We start from the raw sequence: 22,500 nt of genomic DNA on the forward strand, positions 1-22,500 counted from the left end.
GAGGAAAAAAAAGAAAATTCAGTTCGAAAAGAAATCCGTTAATATGTCTGCGTACGTTTAATACGATATAGTACTTAAATACGTTCGTGCGTCTGCGTGTCCATACGTTTTGCGTGTGAGAAAGAGAGAAAACGAAATACGAACAGGCTAATGCCAGCTATAAACAAAATTGTTGCGGGCCTTTTGCCATAATCGATCGCTCCTTAAGAATTATTAACTCCGAGATCGAAATAATACGTTTAAGAATAATACGTTTTAAATAATCGTACTGGTATTGAAATACTCTCGTTAAAGAAATTATCCTCCTCCTGGTAAAGAGGAAAATTCGAGGAAATGAATTTTTATGAAAATGAAATATATACGTATATATACATATATATATATATATATATATATATATATGTGTGTATGTGTGTGTGTGTATTTATATATAGATAGATATATAAATGCTACTCTAATAACTACGCGTCATTAGCAATTACGCGGAGTCGTTGAATAATTCATTAAATATTGTTACCTTAGTATTGTGCCCGATGAGTCATCATACCGATGATAAGCAAAAACCTTTACGGATAAAGTAACTTGTTTTGTTTCTCGGAAATGTTCGTTCGAGCGAATCGAGAACGATGAAACTTACTTTACAAATAATTAATAGTCAAGAAACCATTTGATGATGAAAGTTATTATGGACGTTCGTTGACGCGCGTATAATAAAAGTTACATACATATATGTCGTACATACGAGATATCGACAATCGTCTCCGATGAGAAAGAGAGAGAGAGAGAGAGAGAGAGAGAGAGAGAGAGAGAGAGAGAGAGAGAGAGGAGGGGGGTGGGTGAGGGAATGAGTGTGGCAATACGCGTTGAGGGGAGGGGGCAGGCAGTGATCAAAAAAAAAAATAAAAATGAAAAAAGAAATAAAGAAAAGAAAAAAAGAAAAGAAAAAATTATTTTCAACGAACGATAAAATACTTAAAGTATTATAATATAAATACTTAAAAGTATTGTAATATATATACGTAATATCGTATTTCTTATTCGTTTATATCATTTATCGGGGATCAAAATTTTTCAACTTTAACGAACAGTTGTGAAATAATGATAGTAATGATTTTTCCGATCAACGTCGACGATTTCTTTTTTCTCTTTTCTATTTTACTATTTTTCTTCTTCTTCTTCTTCTTCATATAGGTATAGAAAAATATCCTCACGATGAATGAGGATAATCGAACAGATATATTCGTTAAGAGGCAGAAAAGAGAAAGGAAAAAAAAAAAAAAAAAAAAAAAGAAAGAAAAAAAAAGAAACAGAAAAATAAAAAGAATGAAAAAGAAAAAAAAAGAGCAATGCAGATACTTACGTAAGATTCTAATCGAATATCAGAAATGTTGAGCTAAGCTACTTTGTATGCCTTATCATTTGTTAATATGGGCTCATTAATAATATCTAAGGATATTATAAATTCAAATGATTATACCGTCTTTTAAAACGATTAGCAGTTTGACTAGTTATCGTATTTTCGCTACATTTATCTTATACATTTTAAATATCGCCTTTTTATTGCTCTAACTTGTACGACCAGTAACTGCTGTCAACTTTCATCTTTAATTATTAACTATCGCGATGATACACACTGATATTTTATTCGATGATATTATTAATAGTCTATTGAAATATACGAGTCAATCAATTCATTATTTGAAAAAGGAAAAAAAGGAAATAATAGAATAAAAGAATTAGAAAGAAGATAAAAAAAATGTTATTCTCTGTAACGTCGTATTATTTTTCAAAGTTACACACTTAAATACATCTACGTATATTAATTATTATTTCATCGAAATACATATATGTATACGTATATATACAATGTATGAAGTCTTTTTAATATTTTTAATAATATTATTTATACTTCTAAGTATACTTTTATATATACATATATATATATATATATTTAATTATCATACTGATATAATATACACTATATAAAATATCAAAATAATTATTAGACGAACAGTATTATATTACTATAAATAATATTATAACGTCCACGTTATATAAATTTTTTTATGATCACACAACTTTTATGGATCGAAGATGCTCGAAGAAGAAAAAAGAAAAAAAAGAAAAAGAAAAAGATAGAAAAAAAGAGATTATTACGTCGAACGAACGAACTAACGACGTAAATATAAATTAATAATAATGATAATAATTATTATAATATTATTATTGTGATATAATTTAGACTGACGACAAATGACACATCATCTTCTTCACTACCATTACATCTCGAACATCGAAAAAGTAGATAGCCGTGACGAACTTCCGGAGCAAACAATACTGCATATCTTTATCTCTGTCTTTTTTAATTCCTCATCGTCTTTATCGTCGTTGTTGTCGTCGTTTTAGTCGTCATCGTCATCATCATCGTCGTCGTCTTCGTCGTAGTCGCCGTCGTTGTTGTCGTTGTCGTTGTCGCGTCGTCGTCGCGTCGTCGTCGTCATCGTCGTCGTCGTCGTCGTCTTCGTCGTCGTCGAGGAGCGAGAACGTTCCGCAATTTTTTCCGTTGCGCAACGCAGCGCCCCAACTAATGCGATTAAAAAGGCATAAAGATTACGTTCAATTATTAACAATTACAAGGACGGCAAAAAACGTAATTACCCGGCCATTAATCAAGTAGCCGGTGCTCGGTTCCTCAGCAACTACATCCACCATCGCCACTACCATTAACGAAGGATATATGTACCTCGACCACTCTCGTTGAAGTATTATGCATAGTGCATTCATATATAACCGTATCTATGTATATGTGTGTTTATGTGTATGTATTATATGTTCGTACGTATGTGCATATATGTATGTACATTCGCCTTTCCTCTCTCTCTCTCTCTCTCTTTCTCTGTCTCTCTCTCTCTCTCTCTCTCTCTCTCTCTCTCTCTATCTATCTTTTTCTTTTTTCCGCGAATCGCGAAATAAATTTATGATCGTTCCAACGAAGAAGAAGAAGAAGAAGAAAAAGAAGTTGCGTCCACATTGCTACACGTTGGAATCCATGAAAAAATCAAACAGCGACTGCGCCGTCTATATAAAATATCTTTTTCTTTTCTTTTTTTTTTTCTTTACTTTTCTTCTTTTTTTTTTTTTTTTTTTTTTTTTCTTTTCTCTCTCTTTTTTTTTCTCCCTTTTTCACTTTTTTGTTTTTTACATTCCACAATATTAAAATGCGATTAATAAACATACATAAATATATGTACATACATCGTCCATCTTATTTTTATGCGTATAAGTATCAAGTGCGTATACATTTATGTATCGCGTTAATGCGTTTTAGTCTTACATACAACGATATTAATGATACACGATCATTAGTATAATATCTATGATATTTTATAATATATTATACTTTATGGCAAAGATTATTAGCATTCTTAAGAGAAGTAACTTAATCGTGTATTAACTCGATAACGATAATCAATCTGAGATAGTTGTTTTATAAAATGATTTTGCAAGCGCGTTTTGCGTAAGAAAATAATTCTATTTTAATTGGAAACGCTACATGTTATTATGAATCTTGGGATGAACAATCGTTGAGCGTGAAATTTATCGAGATAATATATATATATATATAAATATATATATATATATATATTTCACGCCTCGAGTCACAGAAATCGAGTTATCTTTATGAGCTTTCTTTTGTTGGAGTTATCGAAAAAGGGTTTATAACAATCGTCTTTCCTTCTTTTCATTTTTTTTTCTTTTTTTTTTTTATCAACTCTCGATCTTCTTTCATTATCAGTACGTAAAAGGGGCAATACAGTGCTCACGCGATACTCTTATACGTTTATTATTTCTCTCTTTTTCTCTCTCTCTTTCTCTCTTTCTATCTCTATCTCTATTTATTTTCTCTTGCCATTCTTTCTCTCTCTGATAATATAGAATGGCTCGCGCAAAGCACGATGTAATTTTGTAATTAATAGTGACATTACCGGTAATTAACTGCCGTGGATAATTGCGACTATAGTTAAGGACTCTAGCGGTGCGACCGCGTACGATCGACATGACGTTAAAAAGGAAAAAAAAGCATAAGTTCATTGCCGTTTCTTATGCTATCACATATGTATATGTGTATACATATATATGTATATATATATATATTTATATATTTATATATTTATATTTTTCATAAATGCTATCGATTAGTATAATAATATGTTGTACGGAGTTGTTCGTCGTATAAATATTTTCTTTTTTTTTGTTTCTTATTTTTCTCTTCTCTCTCTCTCTCTCTCTCTCTCTCTTTTCTATTACAAAATAAAACGTAAAAACAAAATATCACGTGTTGCTTGAAAATAAGATTAATTGATCCGATTTTTTCTTTTTTTTTTCTTCCTCTCTTTTGTTGTAAGATAAGTATAATGGAAATCAATTGGAAATTTAAATCAATGGAATTTTATACAAATTGTTCTGTATAATAACAACAACAACAACAATAATAATAATAATAATTATTATTATTATTATTATTATTATTATTATTATTATTATTATTATAATTATAGTAATAATAATAATAATTATATTCGATGCAGATAGATACGTCAAATAATATAATATATAATCGCAAGAATATAAAAAATATTGTGCATTTATATCGTGCTGTTTAAAAAAAGATTATGTGATTTGATCTTTACATATTTCTTTTTGAAATAAATAGCAGGCAATCTGAAATTTCACGTAAAAAATGTATTATAACATTTCAAATATATAGCATTTACAATTGAAACGTATACTTCGTCGATAATTGAATATCATTGAAATGGCTTGTATAAAAAGATAAAAGAAAAAAAGGAAAAGAAAAAAAAAAAAAAAAAAAAAAAAAAAGGAAAAGAAAAAAAAATATGTTAACAATAATAAAATAATAATGATCGATTGAAGGAGAATTTTATTAGAGCGTTATGCATTGAGGATATTACGGTTTTAAAAGAAAAAGTATATCGTAAATCGTTCGCGTTTAGATGTAGATTAGGAGCCGCACAATTATGGTTGAAGGAGCGCTAAAACCGCAGAATCGTTGTCCGCCACCGCGCCAGAGAAATTTAAAGAACGTGATTTATCGTGTTCACCACGCGTACCTTTACAGGATCTGTTTAATGATCGTTTGCAAATCGCTATCGTGTATCGACAGGTTGATCATAACATCTGCCAGGATGCTCTATGAGGATGGTATCGATATTACCTAATTATTATCATAATCATCATCATCGTCATTATCGTCGTCGGAGTATAATCGATATTTTATAAGATTTTACACGGTTATCAATGTCGAATAAAACAAAAAAAAAAAAAGAAAGTAATAATAATTACACATACAAATTACATTTTTTCCCCCGTATTAACAATAATTCGATTTCTTTTTTATTTTCTCTTTTTTTTCTTTTTTCTTTTTTTTTCTTTTTTTTTTTTTTTTTTTTTTTTTCCTCTTCTTTCGTTCTTTTTTTCCCTCCCCGCTTCCCTCTACGTAACGAAATTTCAATTAATCGATCGATGATGATTTCTTTTCCGGCAAAAAAAAAAAAAAAAAGAAGAAGAAAAAAAGAAAAAGGAAAGAAACGCGCAAAGAATTATTTTCGTTCGATGCCGAAATATATGATCATTAAACGCGTATTGCTAGATCATCGAAAAGTATGAATGATGATGTTTTCAGTCAATAATAACATATGTAAGCGTATTTATTATCGAAGATCGATGAAACCAACTGGTAAAGGTGATCCAAAGAGATCATTGAAAATAATCTTTATTATAAGTTACCACAAACAAATAATATCTACTATCTAACATACATATATGATCGTATGATAGATATACGATCATAGTAGTCGTGAAGAGAAGCTAGGCGAGGTATCACGATCGAAAAGGCTAATTAACATTACCTAACTATAATATAATCCGTAGAAGTCATTAACGATTTCTTTATCGTGGTCAGCTCGTAGCGCAACTTAACTTAATGACTTTTGCACTCCGTGACTGTGATTGAATGAACGGTTGCTACAGGCTAAATTACGGAATCGAGACTTTTTATCATTTATTTTTCTATATCAATAATACTAATCAAAGGGAACAAAAAAAAGGAAAAGAAAAAAGAAAAAAGAAAAAATGAACGAACGAACGAACGAACGAACGATCGATAATATTCTTTTTACATAACCGACACTTTTATTCTCTTCTATAATCGATTTTTATTAATCGCATAAAATAAACACGTTGTTGCAAAATTCAACCAGCGATCTTTCATTTTTTTTTTTTTTTTCTTTTTTCTTTCTTCTTCTTTTCTTCTCCTTCTCCTTATTAGTCATTCACTTACGACAACAATCTCGTCTAACGACTTTTGATTTAGATTAGAATAAAAATTTCGTCAAACCTTTTACATTATCCGTCATTCAGATAGAAAAGATTGACAAGGACAAGACTAACGAGATAAGAATTTTCTTCGAACACTCGCTTTCAATTAAGTACTACGATGAAGAAAAATCATTTCTCTTTCTCTCTCTCTCTCTCTCTCTCTCTCTCTCTCTCTCTCTCTCTCTCTCTCTCTCTCTCTCTCTCTCTCTCTGTCTCTGTCTCTCTCTCTCTCTGTCTCTCTGTCTATCTCTGTCCGTCTCTCAGTTACTAATGTTCCTTCGACGACGATCGAGAGAGTTCCCCCGCCTTCGACGTAAAGCGTAATATCCACATACTTACGCTCGGTGTCTCTTTGCGAATGATCGATGATGAGGCAAAAGTCGTGACACCGTACAAATTACGCCGGCACTTATCTCTCGATCGTTAATTAGTTTCAAGTAAGTATTATACTATACTATACTTAATACCATACATGTATATATATATATACATATCATACATACATACGTTCGGTTACAACGTTTGTAACCTGGCACGACTGACTCTCCGGCACTTTCTCCGGTTCATAATGGACCAATTAGCAGGTCGTAAAACGCGTATCCAGACACTGTTAAATATAAAAGGAACCCTCGCGAGCAAGCAAGTAAGCAAGCACGCCTACTCTTCTTGCGCTTACGAAGATCCATTAATTAAAAAAAGAAATAATAATAAGTAAATAAATAAAAGAAAATGAGAGAGAGAGAGAGAGAGAGAAAACCAGGGTATAACTCGTTATTAAGTTATTAGACGAATAGAAAATATTTGTTTGAATCGATGTTTCTTTTTTCTTTTTTTTCTTTTTTCCTTCACGCCGCACTAAAATCTCATCCAAGAGGGAAGAATTGAAATGAAATTGTTTAGACGCTTTTTAAGATTTGCAAGAGAAAAAAAAAAGGAAAAAAAGAAAGAAAGAGAGTATCGAGATAATCAAAAATGAATTACTATTATAATATGGATATCCGAGAACATCTAATCATTCTTATATCGAACATCGTAGATAAAATGAAAAAGAGAGAGAGAGAGAGAGAGAGAGAGAGAGAGAGAAAAGTACATCTTAATAGCGTTGGCAGATTAAAATCTCTAGAGATTAGGAAAAAAAAGAGAAAAGAAAAAAAAAAAAAGAAAATGTTGCATAAGTCCCCGTAGACGGACGCCAATGGCCATAGTATATAAGTTTATCGGCTAGATCGTGAATCGTTCGCGTTGTAAGGCCCTTAGGTAGATCGTGTCTCCTTATGGTTCCCTTTATCGATGATCGTAAAGGAAATTCCAATCAGGCTTTCCGAACACCTTCTCTACCCTCCCAATTTCATCTCATCGATCGATCGATCGATCGATCGATCGATCGACCGATCGATAAATCGATAGATCGTTATGATTTTTTCGTTAGCGATCGAAACATACGGGACAAGTTCATTGGTAATTGTCTCCTTCCTCTTTCATCGAATCTAGATTTAATTTATAAACATCGTAGAAGAAATTTAATCGAGGATGAGTTAATAAAAGTAAATGTATAAAAAAAGAAATATGTCAATGTGTGCGCGCAAACGCACGTTTATAAGCGTTCAACGCGATATTATTATACCAGATGAAATTTACTATATCATTATTTAGAAAATGTATTATATTAGATTTAATGGAAAGAAAATAAAATTTAAGAAAAAGAGGGAAATACGTCAATGTGTTTGCTCCGACGAAACGATCGGAATAAGGGAAGGGTCGACGTTGACGGAAAAAAAAGAACCATAGAAAAAAAAAAAAAAAAAAAAACAGGAAAACAAAATTGCAACAGTAGAAGCAATAAAAATCAAGAAAAAAGAAAAATATAATTGCGTTAGAAGTTGTCGCTCGTTAGCTCGATTAAAATTATTTCGATCGGAACAAATATAATGCGATAGTGAAAGTGACAGTGAAAACATATTAATAAAAATTTTTAATAGAAGCAATATGTTAATGGACACTTGTATTACTATTTTAGAAAATTCAATAGTGTGGAAAGAATAAAACTAATAGAAAAAAAAAAAATAATTACGTCAATGATCACTACGCGTTCTCTCTCGTTTATTTTTTTCTTTCTATTTTTTTTCTTTTTTATTTTAAATGCTAGTATACTATATATATATATATATATATATATATATATATAATCAATGAAAATAAAATTACAAAAAAAAATGAATAAGTAAATAAAATAATATGTTAATGCGCATGTGTTCACTCCCTCACTTTCTGTATTTCTCTCTCTCTCTCTCTCTCGCTCTCTCTCTCTCGTTGTGCTCGTTCGTCGTGTGAAACTATTTCGATCGAAATAAAGTGCGTCATTATTAGGGTGTCTTCGACTATTACGATTTTAACGAGAAAATCGTTTTATAGCGATCAGACTTTGGACACGATCGATATATATATATATATATATATATATATATATATATATATATATATATATATACCTACTACTCTTCGTTCACGAATTAATTATACCTCCATTACGTAATTGGATTTATCGTCTCTTCGTGATCAAGCACGAAAAAGAGAGACAGAGAGACAGAGAGAGAGAGAGAGAGAGAGAGAGAGAGAGAGAGAGAGAGAGAGAGAGAGAGAGAGAGATATCGTTCCTTCGACCAGGAGAAATCCATTCGATCCATTAGCTCACTAATTGAACGTTGCCGCGCGTTGACAGTAGGATTGTAATTAAGGAATGCCGATCGAACGGCGCACCGTTCGAATTCGAAGGCGTCGATTTACACAAACGATCACTGATCATATTCGGTGAAAGAGCATTATACTTTGTGTCGATCGTAAAGGCCCAATCATTTATCTCATAAACCTTATCGAGATAATCAATTTAATTCGGACAATATCCTATATCACGAATTTATCGACGAGAGAATTTAGTTTCACGTGTTACGTATATAGTGTTAACAAAATTTATCTCGACGTAATCGGGAAGAGAGAGAGAAAAAAAAAAAGAAAAAAGACAAGAAAAAATCGTCCCGATTTTAATCGGCAACTGTTATCGTAAGGAATGAGAAACGAATGTTCTTTCTTCTTTTTCTTTTTTTTTTTTTTGTTGTTGTAATCAATTAATTAATTAATTAATTAATTTAACTAAAAGAGAGAGACGAAAATCGTCATAAAATCTTTATTGTAATTCGATGTAATATTTCGATTTAGCTGAATATTTGATGAATGTTACGCCTTCTTTTTTTTTTTTTTTTTTTTTTTTTTTTTTTGAAATAAATAAGAAAAGAATAAAAATGAGAGATAAAAGATAAAAAATAAAAGAGTAATAAAAAAGATAAAGAAGATACCGAAGGATAGAAATAATTCTTGTATAAGTGTGTTCTTTCACTAACAAATATCGTAGCGCTATCGAGGCAACCTATCGAAAACGGCTTAAATAGGAAGAAGTTGCGTATCGAATGGAATATCTTGCCGATAATTCGTAATAGCCGGGTATTATCGTGCTCGTGAGATCGAACACGACCGGCCGTCCCTGGTTCTTGTCACAGGATGCATTGATGCGTCTATTAGCGCGAATTTGCAAGTATGATTCGACGTAAAAACACCTCCCCGCGGCACGTTCATCTCCTCGAGAGCACGTTCACGGAGTAGAACGCGCGTGAAACGAACGAGCGATCCCAGTTGTTGCGAAGCGTGTGCTTCAACGATGATCACGCGTCGTGAACATTTTTCAATTGGCCACTGCTACTTCCTATTTTCTTCATCTTTCATTTCACATGATGGCGAAAAAAAATGAATTAAATAGTAAACGAAAAGATACAAACTTACGATTCATTTATTAGATCTATATCGACAATATTACGATTAACTTTGTATAATTCTTTCTTTTCTTTTTTTTTTGCCACAGAATATATGTTTTCCTTTTTGTTTCTCTTTTTTCTTTTTCTTCTTCTTCTTTTTTTTTTTTTTTTTTTTTTTTTTTTTTTTTTTGTTGATTTTTCTCTCTTTTTTTCTTTTCTTCTTCTTCTTCTTGCGCGTCGCAGATACAACAACAGCGCAATGTTACGTTAATCTATTCCATTTGTTTTTTTTCGTTTTATTTTTTCTTCTATTTTTTTCTTTTTGATTCTGCTTCGATCGAATGAAAAAAAAAAATAATAATTTAACTAATAATAGTTTGTGATCATAAGGATACGATTTTATATTTTTTTTATTTTTATATTTTTTACAATTACCGAGATAATTACAGTGTTAACTAAAGAAGCTGTTCTTATTTAGTATATATATATATATATATATATATATATATGTGTGACAACGAATAAAGATAATTAAATGTCAATAAATATTTAATTAAGGATCTTAACCTTTTCATTAATATTAATAACTTTTTTCAATTTCGAAAAGGAAAGCTTTTAAAAATTTCTCATCCTTGAAAGCTACAAATTCATTCAGTAGATAAGTATCTACGGATACGAATTCTTGATAAGACTTAATAAATCATGTTTTTCTTATTCATTCGATATCTATGTTAATTTCATAATAATGATTTTGCTTAATTCACAAATTTAATATATATATATATATATATATATATATATATATATATAATACATATAATAATTGTAATATATATATAATTCCAATTTATAAATAACATATGTAATTCCATTTGGTGCTTAATTCAAAGTATAAAAAAAATCGATTCTCTCTCTCTCTCTCTCTCTTTCTATCTTTCTCGAAGAAGAAGAAGTCGATTTATCAGCGTCGCTGTCGCGTGCTGCTGTTACCACAGAACCTACCAGCTCGTGAGAAGCATAAGCGGCCGCAATGAGTCGGCTAATTAGTTTATTACGCCGCGCTGATTTGTACGCTCGTAAATCGCCGGATTACGTGTGTATGTATTATACAAATATATATATATACGTACACACATACACGGAATATATGTATTTTTGTGTAAAGTCACACCATTAAATTATAAATCTCTCTAAAGAAACATAATGGCGTTCGAGGGACGAAGAAAATCATTCGTTTTACGTGATTCTTTCTTTCATTTATTCTTTTTTTTTTTTCTCTCTCTTTCTTTCCTTATTTTCATAACAATTCAAAATGTAGGTATACAATTTCCATGGTGTAATTATCTCACGTTGCAAAAGTTGGCCCGTATATCCCTAAGAAATATAATCGTTATATTATTACACATTCAGATATAAATGAGCCCATTAAGGTAAAATCTATAATAATAATAAATTCGCGTCCCATTGAATAAAGTTTTGTTGCCTTAATTGGCTTAACTCGAAAGAAATTATATTCGTTTCTTGAATATAATAAAAATAAATACATACATACATACATACATACATACATACATACATATATATATATATATATATATATATTTACGAATTAAATATTAACAGTATAAATAACAATGATAATAATTAACCAGCCAGATTATGGATAATCTAATAAATATATAATAAATATATTAAAGCCGCGGATCGTTTTGCACAGCCGTGAAATACATAATTCTATTGTCTAAAAGTTGTTACGTAAGTAAGTAAATAAGTAAGTAAGTAAGTAAGTAAGTAAGTACGGGGCACTCAGGTGTGCCAAGTCCGCGCCTGGGCCCACGGAACTTGCTCCTTTCCGCCGTTAAATTATAGTGTTTACGCGAATTAGATTTCGGTTTCGGTAATTTTCAGTTAATAACGAAACGAACTGGGCAACGAACAAACGTTAAGTGCGGCTTCGGGCCCATTAATGCCATTATAATCTAAAGGGCTACCTATACGTTCAACTTTCACTCTCTCTCTCCTTCTCTCCCTCCCTCTCTCTCTCTCTCTCTCTCTCTTTCTCTCTGTTCGCTTTACTCATTCTTGTTGCATACGCAGCAAGTGCATCGCTCCTTTACGTGCTTATACGCGAATAATAAACGCGCGATGGGTGTGCGCAAAAGGCAACTCTGTGAGTCTGTATAAAAGAGAGAGAGAGAGAGAGAGAGAGAGAGAGAGAGAGAGAGAGGAAAAGTGGGGTTTAGATCTCTTATACATTATCGTCCGCATTACGTCGGGGGCTACTACCTGGATTATAAGCTCATTTCCGATAAATCGACTCGATTAAAAAGTGCCTCTTAAGAGCGCGTAAACCACTTTGCTTCGACCCTTCCCCCAAGGTCCCCTCCCCTCTCCCTCTCCAATCCCCCCCTCCGATTCCGCCTTCCTTTCCTACAAGCTTCGATATCGCGAGAGAGCAACGTGGGTAGGTAGGTAGGTAGGTAGGTAGGTAGGTAGGTTGGTAGGTAGGTAAGGTAGGTAGGTAGGTAGGTAGGTAGGTAGGTACCTACTCGTTTTTAGAAATTCGTTTCAACGAGCGCCATTTTCCTTAAAGACTGGTACCGCTTCGAGCTCCGCGTCGCTGTTTATATCGCGCCGTTTTAGAAGAGGAAGAAGAAGGAGCCTTAACAGACTCGACTTGCTATTCGCCTCGAGTTGCTAGAAAGACGATCGGTGTCGGCAAACGATACTTTCAATTAAGATTTTTCTTTCCTTTTTCCTTTTTCTTTTCCTTCCTTTTCTTCTTTTTCTTTTCTTTTCTCTTTCTTTTCCTTTTTGTTTTCTTATTGTTTTTTTTTCTTCTCTTCTATTTCTCCTTCCTCATCTTTCTATACTTACTCATTTCTCTTTGCAACAGGGAGATATTATATAGTACGTCGATGATCGTGAGTGGTGTCATAATCGCGAATGGAATGCAAGCGATAACTTGGCATTTTTTTTTCTTTTTTCTTTTCTTTTTCTTTTTCTTTTTTTTTTTTTCTTTTTTTTTTTTTAACCATCGAGGCGCCATCATTGCAAATTGGCGCCGTAGTTGGTTACTCGCATGTTGTAGATCGATAAATGGTTAACGTTTAAAATATTTCCGATAATATTCGAAGATTTTATCTCAGGGCGGAGAAGATCGATTTGATCGTCGATTAATACGATTAAAAATTGTTCCTGTGCATTTGCCAAGGAAAAGAGATGTCTAACTAACGATTCGTTCGATATTAAGGGCACGTTCGATTCGGGTTATATCGATTGTGGTTAAAAAATAAAAAACAGAAAGGAAAAGAAAAGGAAAAAAAAAAGATAAGAAGTAACCATCGCAAGATTTTACGCATACGTTAACGCATACGTGATAAACTTATGCACGTACCTATCTATCCATATCCCACAAATATATCTTTATCGAGAAAATGCGATAGTGAACGACGAATACAGCGTGAAAATGATTTCTATCGTTACGAGGAGAATCGTGCCGCGTTTAGACCTACTCGTTCCCGAGTAAACCGCATATTTCAGGTATGTACAACGTAGAGTACTTACACGCGAGCTCTCGTAGGAATCATTAATGTTCTGCAAGGTCGGTGAAAGGAATGATACCTTTACCCTCACCTGGATGGATTAACGTATATCAGGATTTTATATGGTGATTCATTTTGTTATTATAATCACGTAGATATGATCAATCACGATAACACATTTCTTATAATGTATGTGTGGTTTCATTTTACTTTAGAGATTTTTCTTTGTTATTTTTTTTTTCTCCTTTTTTTTCATCTTTTCTTTTTTTTTTTCTTCTTTTTTTTTTCTTCTTTTCATTCTTCCGAACAATACAAGTCTGACAAAAAACGATTACGCTGACGATATCCCCGCGATTAAATTCTATAAAAAAAAAGAGAAAAAAAGAAAAAAAAAAAAAGGAAAGAAAAGAAAAAAAAAAAAGGAGACCGCAGTCAAACGAGACCGCAATAATTTTTCCTGGCAAATTCCGATCTAGCGGTCGGGGTATTACCCGAGAACGAATGAATAATAATTGGTCCATTAGAAAATAACAATATCAGTTAGTGTTTCGACGGCTGCCCCGAAACGACGGATTTTCCCTTTTTCCGGGATATATTCAACGAAATATTTTCATTCGATCGATGTGCGAGATTAGAAAAAAAAAAAAAAAAAAAAAAAAAAAAAAATAGCAAGAAAAGTACAGAAATTCTATTCGAACATTTAATTTTCACCTCGTAAAAGATACATTGAAAGTGAGGAAGGAAAAAAAGCATACTCGCGGGCGCGCGCGTGCGTGCGTGCGTATACAGACACACAGACATTTGGAGTTACGAAAGATAAGATTTCTATGTATTCCAGGTAATAAACACCCAGGTATTCCTCACGAGGGACTCGAGGAACGACGCGACCGGGTGTCCGGCAGAAATTACGAAAACCAACAAAATAATTTCTTCTTTTACAGATCAGTCGAGCGTACGAGGTGGCGGCGGCGGTGGAGGTGGCGGCGGTGGCGGAGGAGGAGGAGGAGGAGGAGGAGGAGGAGGAGGAGGAGGAGGAGGTGGAGGAGGAGGTAGCGAGCAGACCGTCCCTCAGACGAGTCCTGCTAGCAGCACGAGTAGCTCGAGCCAGGTGAATCAGGTGAGCCAGCAGGTGAGCCAACAAACTCACCAGCAGTCTCGCCAACAACAACAACAACAACAACAACAGCAACAGGCAACGCCGACACCACCGATACCATTAACAACCACCGTATCGTCAACCGCGTTACTATTATTATCTACAAGAGCATCACCGGCATCGCCAATAACGACAATAATAGCAGCGACCACGACAACGTCGGCGACGACAACGACAACGACAACGACAACAGCAGCACCAGCAACAGGAGCAACAACAGCGGCAGCGGCAGTAGCAGCAGCGGCAGCGGCGGCTGCGGCGGCAGCAGCAGCAGCAGCAGCAGCTACGACGACGACTCCTCAATCCACGCAGATGGGAATCTCAACGGAAGAGGTTAGGCCCGAGGAAGAGGGCAGCCACCCGAGGGCAGCTCCAACGAGCCCTGAAAGCGAGGCCGAGGTCGACGACTTTGCACCTAAGAGGAAGCAACGACGTTACAGGACGACCTTCACTAGCTTCCAGTTGGAAGAACTCGAGAAGGCATTCTCGAGGACTCATTATCCTGACGTTTTCACCAGGTAAGACCTCAAGTATAAGGGATAGGATAGGATAGGATAGGATAGGATAGGATCGGATCGATCGGCTTATAACCACGAATAAAATCTCTCCGTCACGAAAGTCTATTTTCTAGTTTCTTCTTTTTCTCTTTTCTTTTTTCTTCTTTTCCCTTTTTTTTTTTTTTTTTTTTTTTAATCATTCCCGACAAGTCACGAACTAAGATGACTCGTACTAACGTGACGTACCTACATAGGTGTAACGTAATACTCGTTTTTCGGTTGATTACGAAGGAAATGGAGTGGGAGAGATGTTAGGGATTAGGAGAAGAGGGGGTGGAGAGAGAAAGAGAGAGGAAGGAGGGGAAAAGGTGTCTAGCCAAGTCCTAATCGAGTCTTCGTTTCTAACAGGCTTCCTGAATAACGGTATCGAGATATAGACGAGTAGACTGGCGCGACGCACGTTACGGATCTTGAGACCACCTATTAGTCTTCTGATTGATCCGAAATGTTTTAGCGATAGGGGATGACTACCGTTCCCAAATCCTTCCATTCGAGCATATTTTAACATAAGATAATATTTTCGAAAAAAAATTTATCGTTTAACATCTCCCTCTGTAATTCTTGACACTTTCGTTAAATTCCTACGTAAGTATGAGAAAGGATTATTACTGACACCCCCCCCCCACCTCCTCCCCCAATCGTACGATCATAATATGAGTATCCTTCGTCGCGAACGACCAACGATTAATACCTAAAAATCAATTAGGAATTCAAGATTGTAAAAGATCGAATCGAGAAATAAATTTCATCATCGGATCGATCCTATCTTAAAGGTTACCTATTTTAAACGTGTCATTTTATTTTATTTTATTTTATTTTATTTTATTTTATTTTATTTCATTTCATATCATTTTATTGCATCTAATTTATTTTTTATTTTATTCCTTTTCTTTTTATCTTTTCCATTTATTTCCTTTATTTTTCTTTCGAATCGTCCTTTTAAACTATCCATGAGTTTTTTACAATTTTGTTTTCTCAATCATTCCGACAGGTGAGAATGTAAACGAAGAAGGAAACTAAATTCTACGTACACGGACATGCGCGCTCACATTTGCACGCACGCACGCATACATAAAACGCAAAGCGATAAGCAGAATATTATCGATCGATGCCATTTTTACGATGAAGGCGTAGTCCTTGAACATGATCGTAAAACGGACTTGATTTCTTCATGATTATTCAAGCATCGTTGCTATAGAAGTCGTTTATTCGCATTGCAAAAATAGCGATGATTTAATTGCGCGCGTTACCGTAATTATGAACATACCAATGCCTATCGTTCCGATAAAAGTTAATAACTTTATCAAGATCGAATATAGATGTACATATGTATGTATGTACACGTAGGTACACATACATACATACATAGACACATAACGTAACTATCTCTATCTCATGTGCGCGCGCGCGCGTGTGTGTGTGTATCAATACATAAAAAAAAAAAAAAAAAAAAAAAAAACCATACGTGAGAAACATATCATTGGTCGATTACGTCGATGAAAATAAATAATAGATTGACAAATTTTCCTTGTTTTTTTCCTTCTTTTTCTTTTCTTTTCTTTCTTTTTCTTTTTTTTTTTTTTTTTTTTTCTTTTTTTTTTTTGGTCCATTATAAATCCCCAAAAACTATAATTCCGTATACGGTGTATAGGCAATTATTGTACGAAAGGATTTTAGAAACAAAACCGAGGAAAGAAAAATGACGGGGGACGACCATGATCGTTTCGAATATCCTTTTTCATTCTTTCTTTTCTTTTTTTCCTTCGTCTACTTCGTCTTCTTCTTCTTTCTCTCCCCCCCCCCCCTCTCTCTCTCTCTCTCTCTTTCTTACGATTCTACCCATGCAAATTTCCTTCCTTGGCCACGGTCGATGGTTTTGCATTATTAAGTCTCCGAGGAAGAGACGGCCGGTTGTTAGACGTGTAGAGTAACGCGCCGAGAATGGGGTGTAGTGCAATCTATCTGGATGCTTTTCTCTCTCTCTCTCTCTCTTTCTCTTCTCTATCCTTCCTTCTTTCCTTCCTTCTTTCCTTCTCAAGTCGTTCTTTTTTTACACGTGGCTTCTTTCGTGCTATGGAACACCCGGTAGGTAACTAATAGCGGTGTAATCGCTCGTAATAGGTCCGGTCCTGCGGCCACGGTATGGGGTTCTCGTAATTAACGAAGGTGGAAGAGGTAGTGTATAGAAAGAGAGAGAGAAAGAGAGAGAGAGAGAGAGAGAGAGAGAGAGAGCGAGTATGCAAGAGAGTTTGAAACAGGTAGTGGCCGTGGCGTACGCTCGGATTCTCTGGGGGGGAGGGGACACCATGGACCATCTTCTACCTACGAAACCTTGTTGCTTAGATCTTAGTACTACCTTATCTTCCCATGCTTCTTTCTCCCCCTTCCCCTCTAATACTACTCTTCTTCTTTATTCGTCGTCCAAATACGGTTTAATAAAAAATTCGTGAAAACCTACGTGACATCGTAGAAAACGATGAGATGAAACGAGAGTTCGTAAATAAACTATTGTTAGATTCCTCTTGAAAAATATTCCTTAATCGTCTTCAGGATCGTGACCGGATCGTTAAATTTCTTTTTTGTATTTATCGTTTTATTTATTTATTTAACAAGCGCCGATCGTGAGTGAAAGCGTAAACCCACGGTGATCGACTTTCATATATATATATATATATATATATATATATATATATATATATATATATATATATATATATATGTGTGTGTGTGTGTAATTTATAATATTTATAATATTATAAATTATTAAAATATTAAATCACATTTTCTTTTCTTCTTTTTTCCTTTTGTTTCTTTTTTTTTTTTTTCTTACAACTCGATCTCGTTCGGCGCCTTTTTATTTATTTTTCTTTGTCCTTCTCTTTCTACGTTTTTCGTTTTTTATTCTATTCATCTATTTTTTATTTTTTTTTATTTCTTCTTTTTTTTTTTTTTTTTATTTTCCTTTTTTGTCTAAAAAGGTAAAGATCAATTTTCTCGCGTTTATTACGACTCGATCAATTTATCAAATCCGATGATATATAATTAGTTCGGACGAGATATTTAATGAACGATACTAGATATTGAAATTCTCCGTATATCGTATAAAAATAAATCTCGCGATTGCGCGAGTGACGCAAGCCAGAACGAAGGTCGGATTAAAGCTGCTCCTGTGAAACAACGTTATAAATAACATTTTAATTACGTTCACGTCTTAAAAAGTCGTAGAACCGTGTTGGATGTGGAGACACATTGGCGGACAGGCACGCATAGTTCGTAAACGCCTAAGCTAAGTCATCGTTTATATTTTTATTCGGTGATCCTCCTCAAGATATTATTTTATGGTTATATCGTTCGTAAACAAGTGTCCTCGACGAGTCGAACTTCTAATACTTATCAAAAAGTTTCTAATCGAATGACTATAATCGCTGTCCTAGCCGGAGAATAGAATTTAATGTACTTTCTCTTTCTCTCTCTCTCTCTCTCTCTCTCTCTCTCTCTCTCAGTTGCTCTCTTTATCTTTTTTTCTTTCCCAAAAATATATCGACAAAAAAGAATCCTGAAAATGTAATTTATCGATTTATCTATCTGTATATAACATATCTATCTATCCATCCATCTATCGTTAATTATTATTCAATTCGTCGTATCTAAATTTTTTTTCACTTCTCATACGAATCTTACTATTTTGTAGTAATAAATTGATTTGGTTTCCTTCGTTTCTCAGTGCCTTACGTTGGTATTAATTTCACACTAATTGGATTTTATGGTCGCTTAGGTTTATTGACCAGCCGTGAGGGACGAAGGAGGAAGAAACCAAGCGCGAAAGAGCGAGAAAGACAGACATAGAGAGTGAGAAAGATAGAGTGAGAGAGAAAGAGAGAGAGAGAGAGAGACTCGTCGGAACACATTGCATATTCATTAGAAGCCTTTACCGAAGGGCACGCGCACGATTGGTTCTATCAAAATACATTTAATGGACAGACACCACTAGTATATATATATATATATATATATACACACACACACACACACATACATATATGATATTTTATAAGGAGTCATCCGATATATGCGAATAATACCCAGGACCCATTTGTTACGGGCGAATAATAAACGTTTTACAATCGTTAGGTACAAATTACTACGTGTCCGCTCATAAACGTCCTACGAACGATGATTTATCTCGATTTCCTCTCGATCAGCGCGTATTATCAAAACCACGGTTATAACATATACCAGTAAGTACCTCTTACTCGTAATATAATATATAATCGTAAATAGGTGCCCGACCAGAGTCGTGACAAAAAATAAATATATATATATATATATATATATATATATATATATATATATAAAATCTTATAAGTGATTGTGCGTAAAAAAGAAAACAGAAAAGGAAAAAAGAAAAGAAGAAGAATAAGAAAAGTCTCTGTCAGGAAGTTATTGAGAAGGCGTAATATACTTGCGTATTACTTACAAATAAAATTGTATTTTACTACAAGTTTGTAACAGGACACGAGTTCAATATTATACCATTGAATTTTGATGTCTTTTTCTTTTCTTCCTTTTTTCTTTCTTTTTTTTTTTTTTTTTTCTTTTTTTTTTTTTTTTTTTTTTTTTTTTCCTTTTTTCTTATTTTTAACACGTCGCCAATCAATTGAGATATACCCAATTTACACGTACTGTCTAACTATCCATATAGTAAGGTTTTACTTATATTACCTACTTCTTATATATCCTACCTAATCACATAATATATCAATATTTATTATTATTATTATTTTTAACGTTGGACTGTGATTGAATAATATTAAAATCACGCATAATATGTTACATAAGTAGGTCAAATCTAATTTCTATTGAACGTATCTGGACATTCGATCTCGAACTAATTTGCAAGTTTATGTTAAATATTAAAATGACTTACTATATTGGTTACTATATGGTACGACGGTATGTATCTATGAGTTTTTACATTGGTTTTAATTTCTGTTTCTCTTTTCTCTCTCTTTTCTCTCTTTTTTTTTCTTTTTACTATCGAAATAAAAGAACAACGACAACGAGACGAGAAGACGCAGAATCTTTTTTCCCTTTTTTTCTTTTTTTTCTTTTTTTTTCTTTTTTTTTCTTAGTAGGTATAACACTTATGAAGAGGTTCGAAACTGTTCAAACAAACGTGTAAAACAAGTCGATTCCGGAGGAAAAAGAGAGAGACAGACATGGACGAAGAGAGACAAACATAAAGAGAGAGAGAGAGAGAGAGAGAGAGAGAGAGAATATACGTATACGTTAAAGCGTTTTCGAACGTAGCCACTTACTTTTACGAGCTCTTAAGATCTAATTTAGATTAGAGTCGTGTGGCTCGAGCTACCGTGGCCGACGCGTTCGATCGACCGTCGTCGACCGAATGAGAGAGAGAGAGAGAGAGAGAGAGAGAGACTCTCTCTTTTCGAAACGACGACGTGACGAAGCCTTCGTAGTTATGTGTTTGTTGGTTTTTCGACCATTTTTATTTTCCTCCTTTCTCTTTCGTTTCGTTTCGTTTCGTTTCGTTTCGTTTCATTTCATTTCCTTTCGTTTCGCTTGTAAAACCAAAGAACTTAGACATCGAATGACTATCCATTACGGACCATTCGTTTACCAAGCTCCGTTTTTTTTTTTTTTAGGTCAAGTCGATGTTCCGACAAATTAAAGAAAGACAATCTATGTGTGTGTATGTGTGTGTGTGTGCGTGTATGTGTGTAAGGGAGTATATGAATATGTGTACGTGTGTACGTGTGCATGTGTGTGTGTGTGTGTGAGAAAAAGAGAAAGAGAGAGAAAGACAGAACGTGCGAAATCAATTTACGAAAAAAGACGGAAAGTTTCGAATTGATCAACGAAGAGTTTCTTTAATGATTTATATATATAATAATAGATATATATATGTACATATATTTGTTTTTATCCCTATTGACATATGAATCAACGTCTGTCTTTTATAATATTAAGTATGTATATATATTTATACGTGCATATACATGAACGTAACACGATTACGTTCCGATTTCTTTTTTTCTCTTTTCGTATCTAGATACGCGCAGGTAATAATAGATTATGTTCCTTGAACGATCATACAAAATATTAAATAATTACATATTATTAATTGAAATGCCACATTTTCTACGTTTGTAAATCAAGATAAGTGTTCTTTTTTCTCTCTTTTTCTTTTTTTTTCCTTCGTTTTTTTTTAGCATCAATGGCATATTTATGGAATCAATAACAGTGCTTTAAAAACACTATATATATATATATATATATATATATATATATACTCAATGACTTTGCAGTCTTATCAAGTATCCTTATAAAATTTTTTTATTACAGACATTCGAGCCTCGCGATGCTATTACGAACATATGTTTTGACCTGTCGTACGATCGACAAGGAAAAAAAGAACGAATAACAACAAGAAAATGATTGAAAAAGCATTAATCCATGTAGTAAAGAGTCGATAATTATTACCTTGTGATGCAATGTTTTCTAACGAAAAAAAAAGAAATATATATATATATATATATATAGAATTAATGTTTTTCATTGCTTTGCAAATCGATATTATTATTTCTTAATTATACTATATGAAATTAATTTATACAAATATTAATAATTATTCATTATTATTATTATTATTATTATTATTATCATTATTTATTCATCTTTTTTTGTTACTTATTATTTATTAATATTAATAATAATAAAAATACGAAAAATAAAGAAAACATTAATATACTTTCTCCGGCGCTAACGTAATATAATAATAATAATAATAATAATAATAATAATAATAATAATAATAATAATAATAATAGTTTAAAAAATCAAACATTTCATATGCTATCACCGACGCGACATACAAGAGAAAGAAATAAAGAGATATCAGAAAGAATCGATGTATAGGTTTGACGAATTACAAAGCGAGGAAACTTTTCTTCGGGAGAATGAGAAAATAGAGATTCAGACAGGAGGTGTACCACCTGTTCAAAGGGCCGCAAAGCGCG

General features: G+C 33.3%; 1 protein-coding gene across 1 annotated transcript in view; it reads left to right on the top strand.

Annotated features, from left to right (window-relative positions):
• Positions 1–14,750: 14,750 nt before the first annotated feature.
• Positions 14,751–22,500, top strand: part of LOC124949502 (homeobox protein aristaless-like) — a gene marked incomplete at its 5' end in the record, with an annotated part of 28,404 nt that continues 20,654 nt past the window's right edge. Inside the window, one exon of the mRNA XM_047494652.1 lies at positions 14,751–15,421. Coding sequence (XP_047350608.1) covers positions 14,751–15,421 — 671 coding nt within the window. The remainder of the gene's footprint in view (positions 15,422–22,500) is intronic.

The sequence above is a fragment of the Vespa velutina genome, chromosome 5, assembly GCF_912470025.1.
Source record: "Vespa velutina chromosome 5, iVesVel2.1, whole genome shotgun sequence".
NCBI classification, from domain to species: domain Eukaryota; kingdom Metazoa; phylum Arthropoda; class Insecta; order Hymenoptera; family Vespidae; genus Vespa; species Vespa velutina.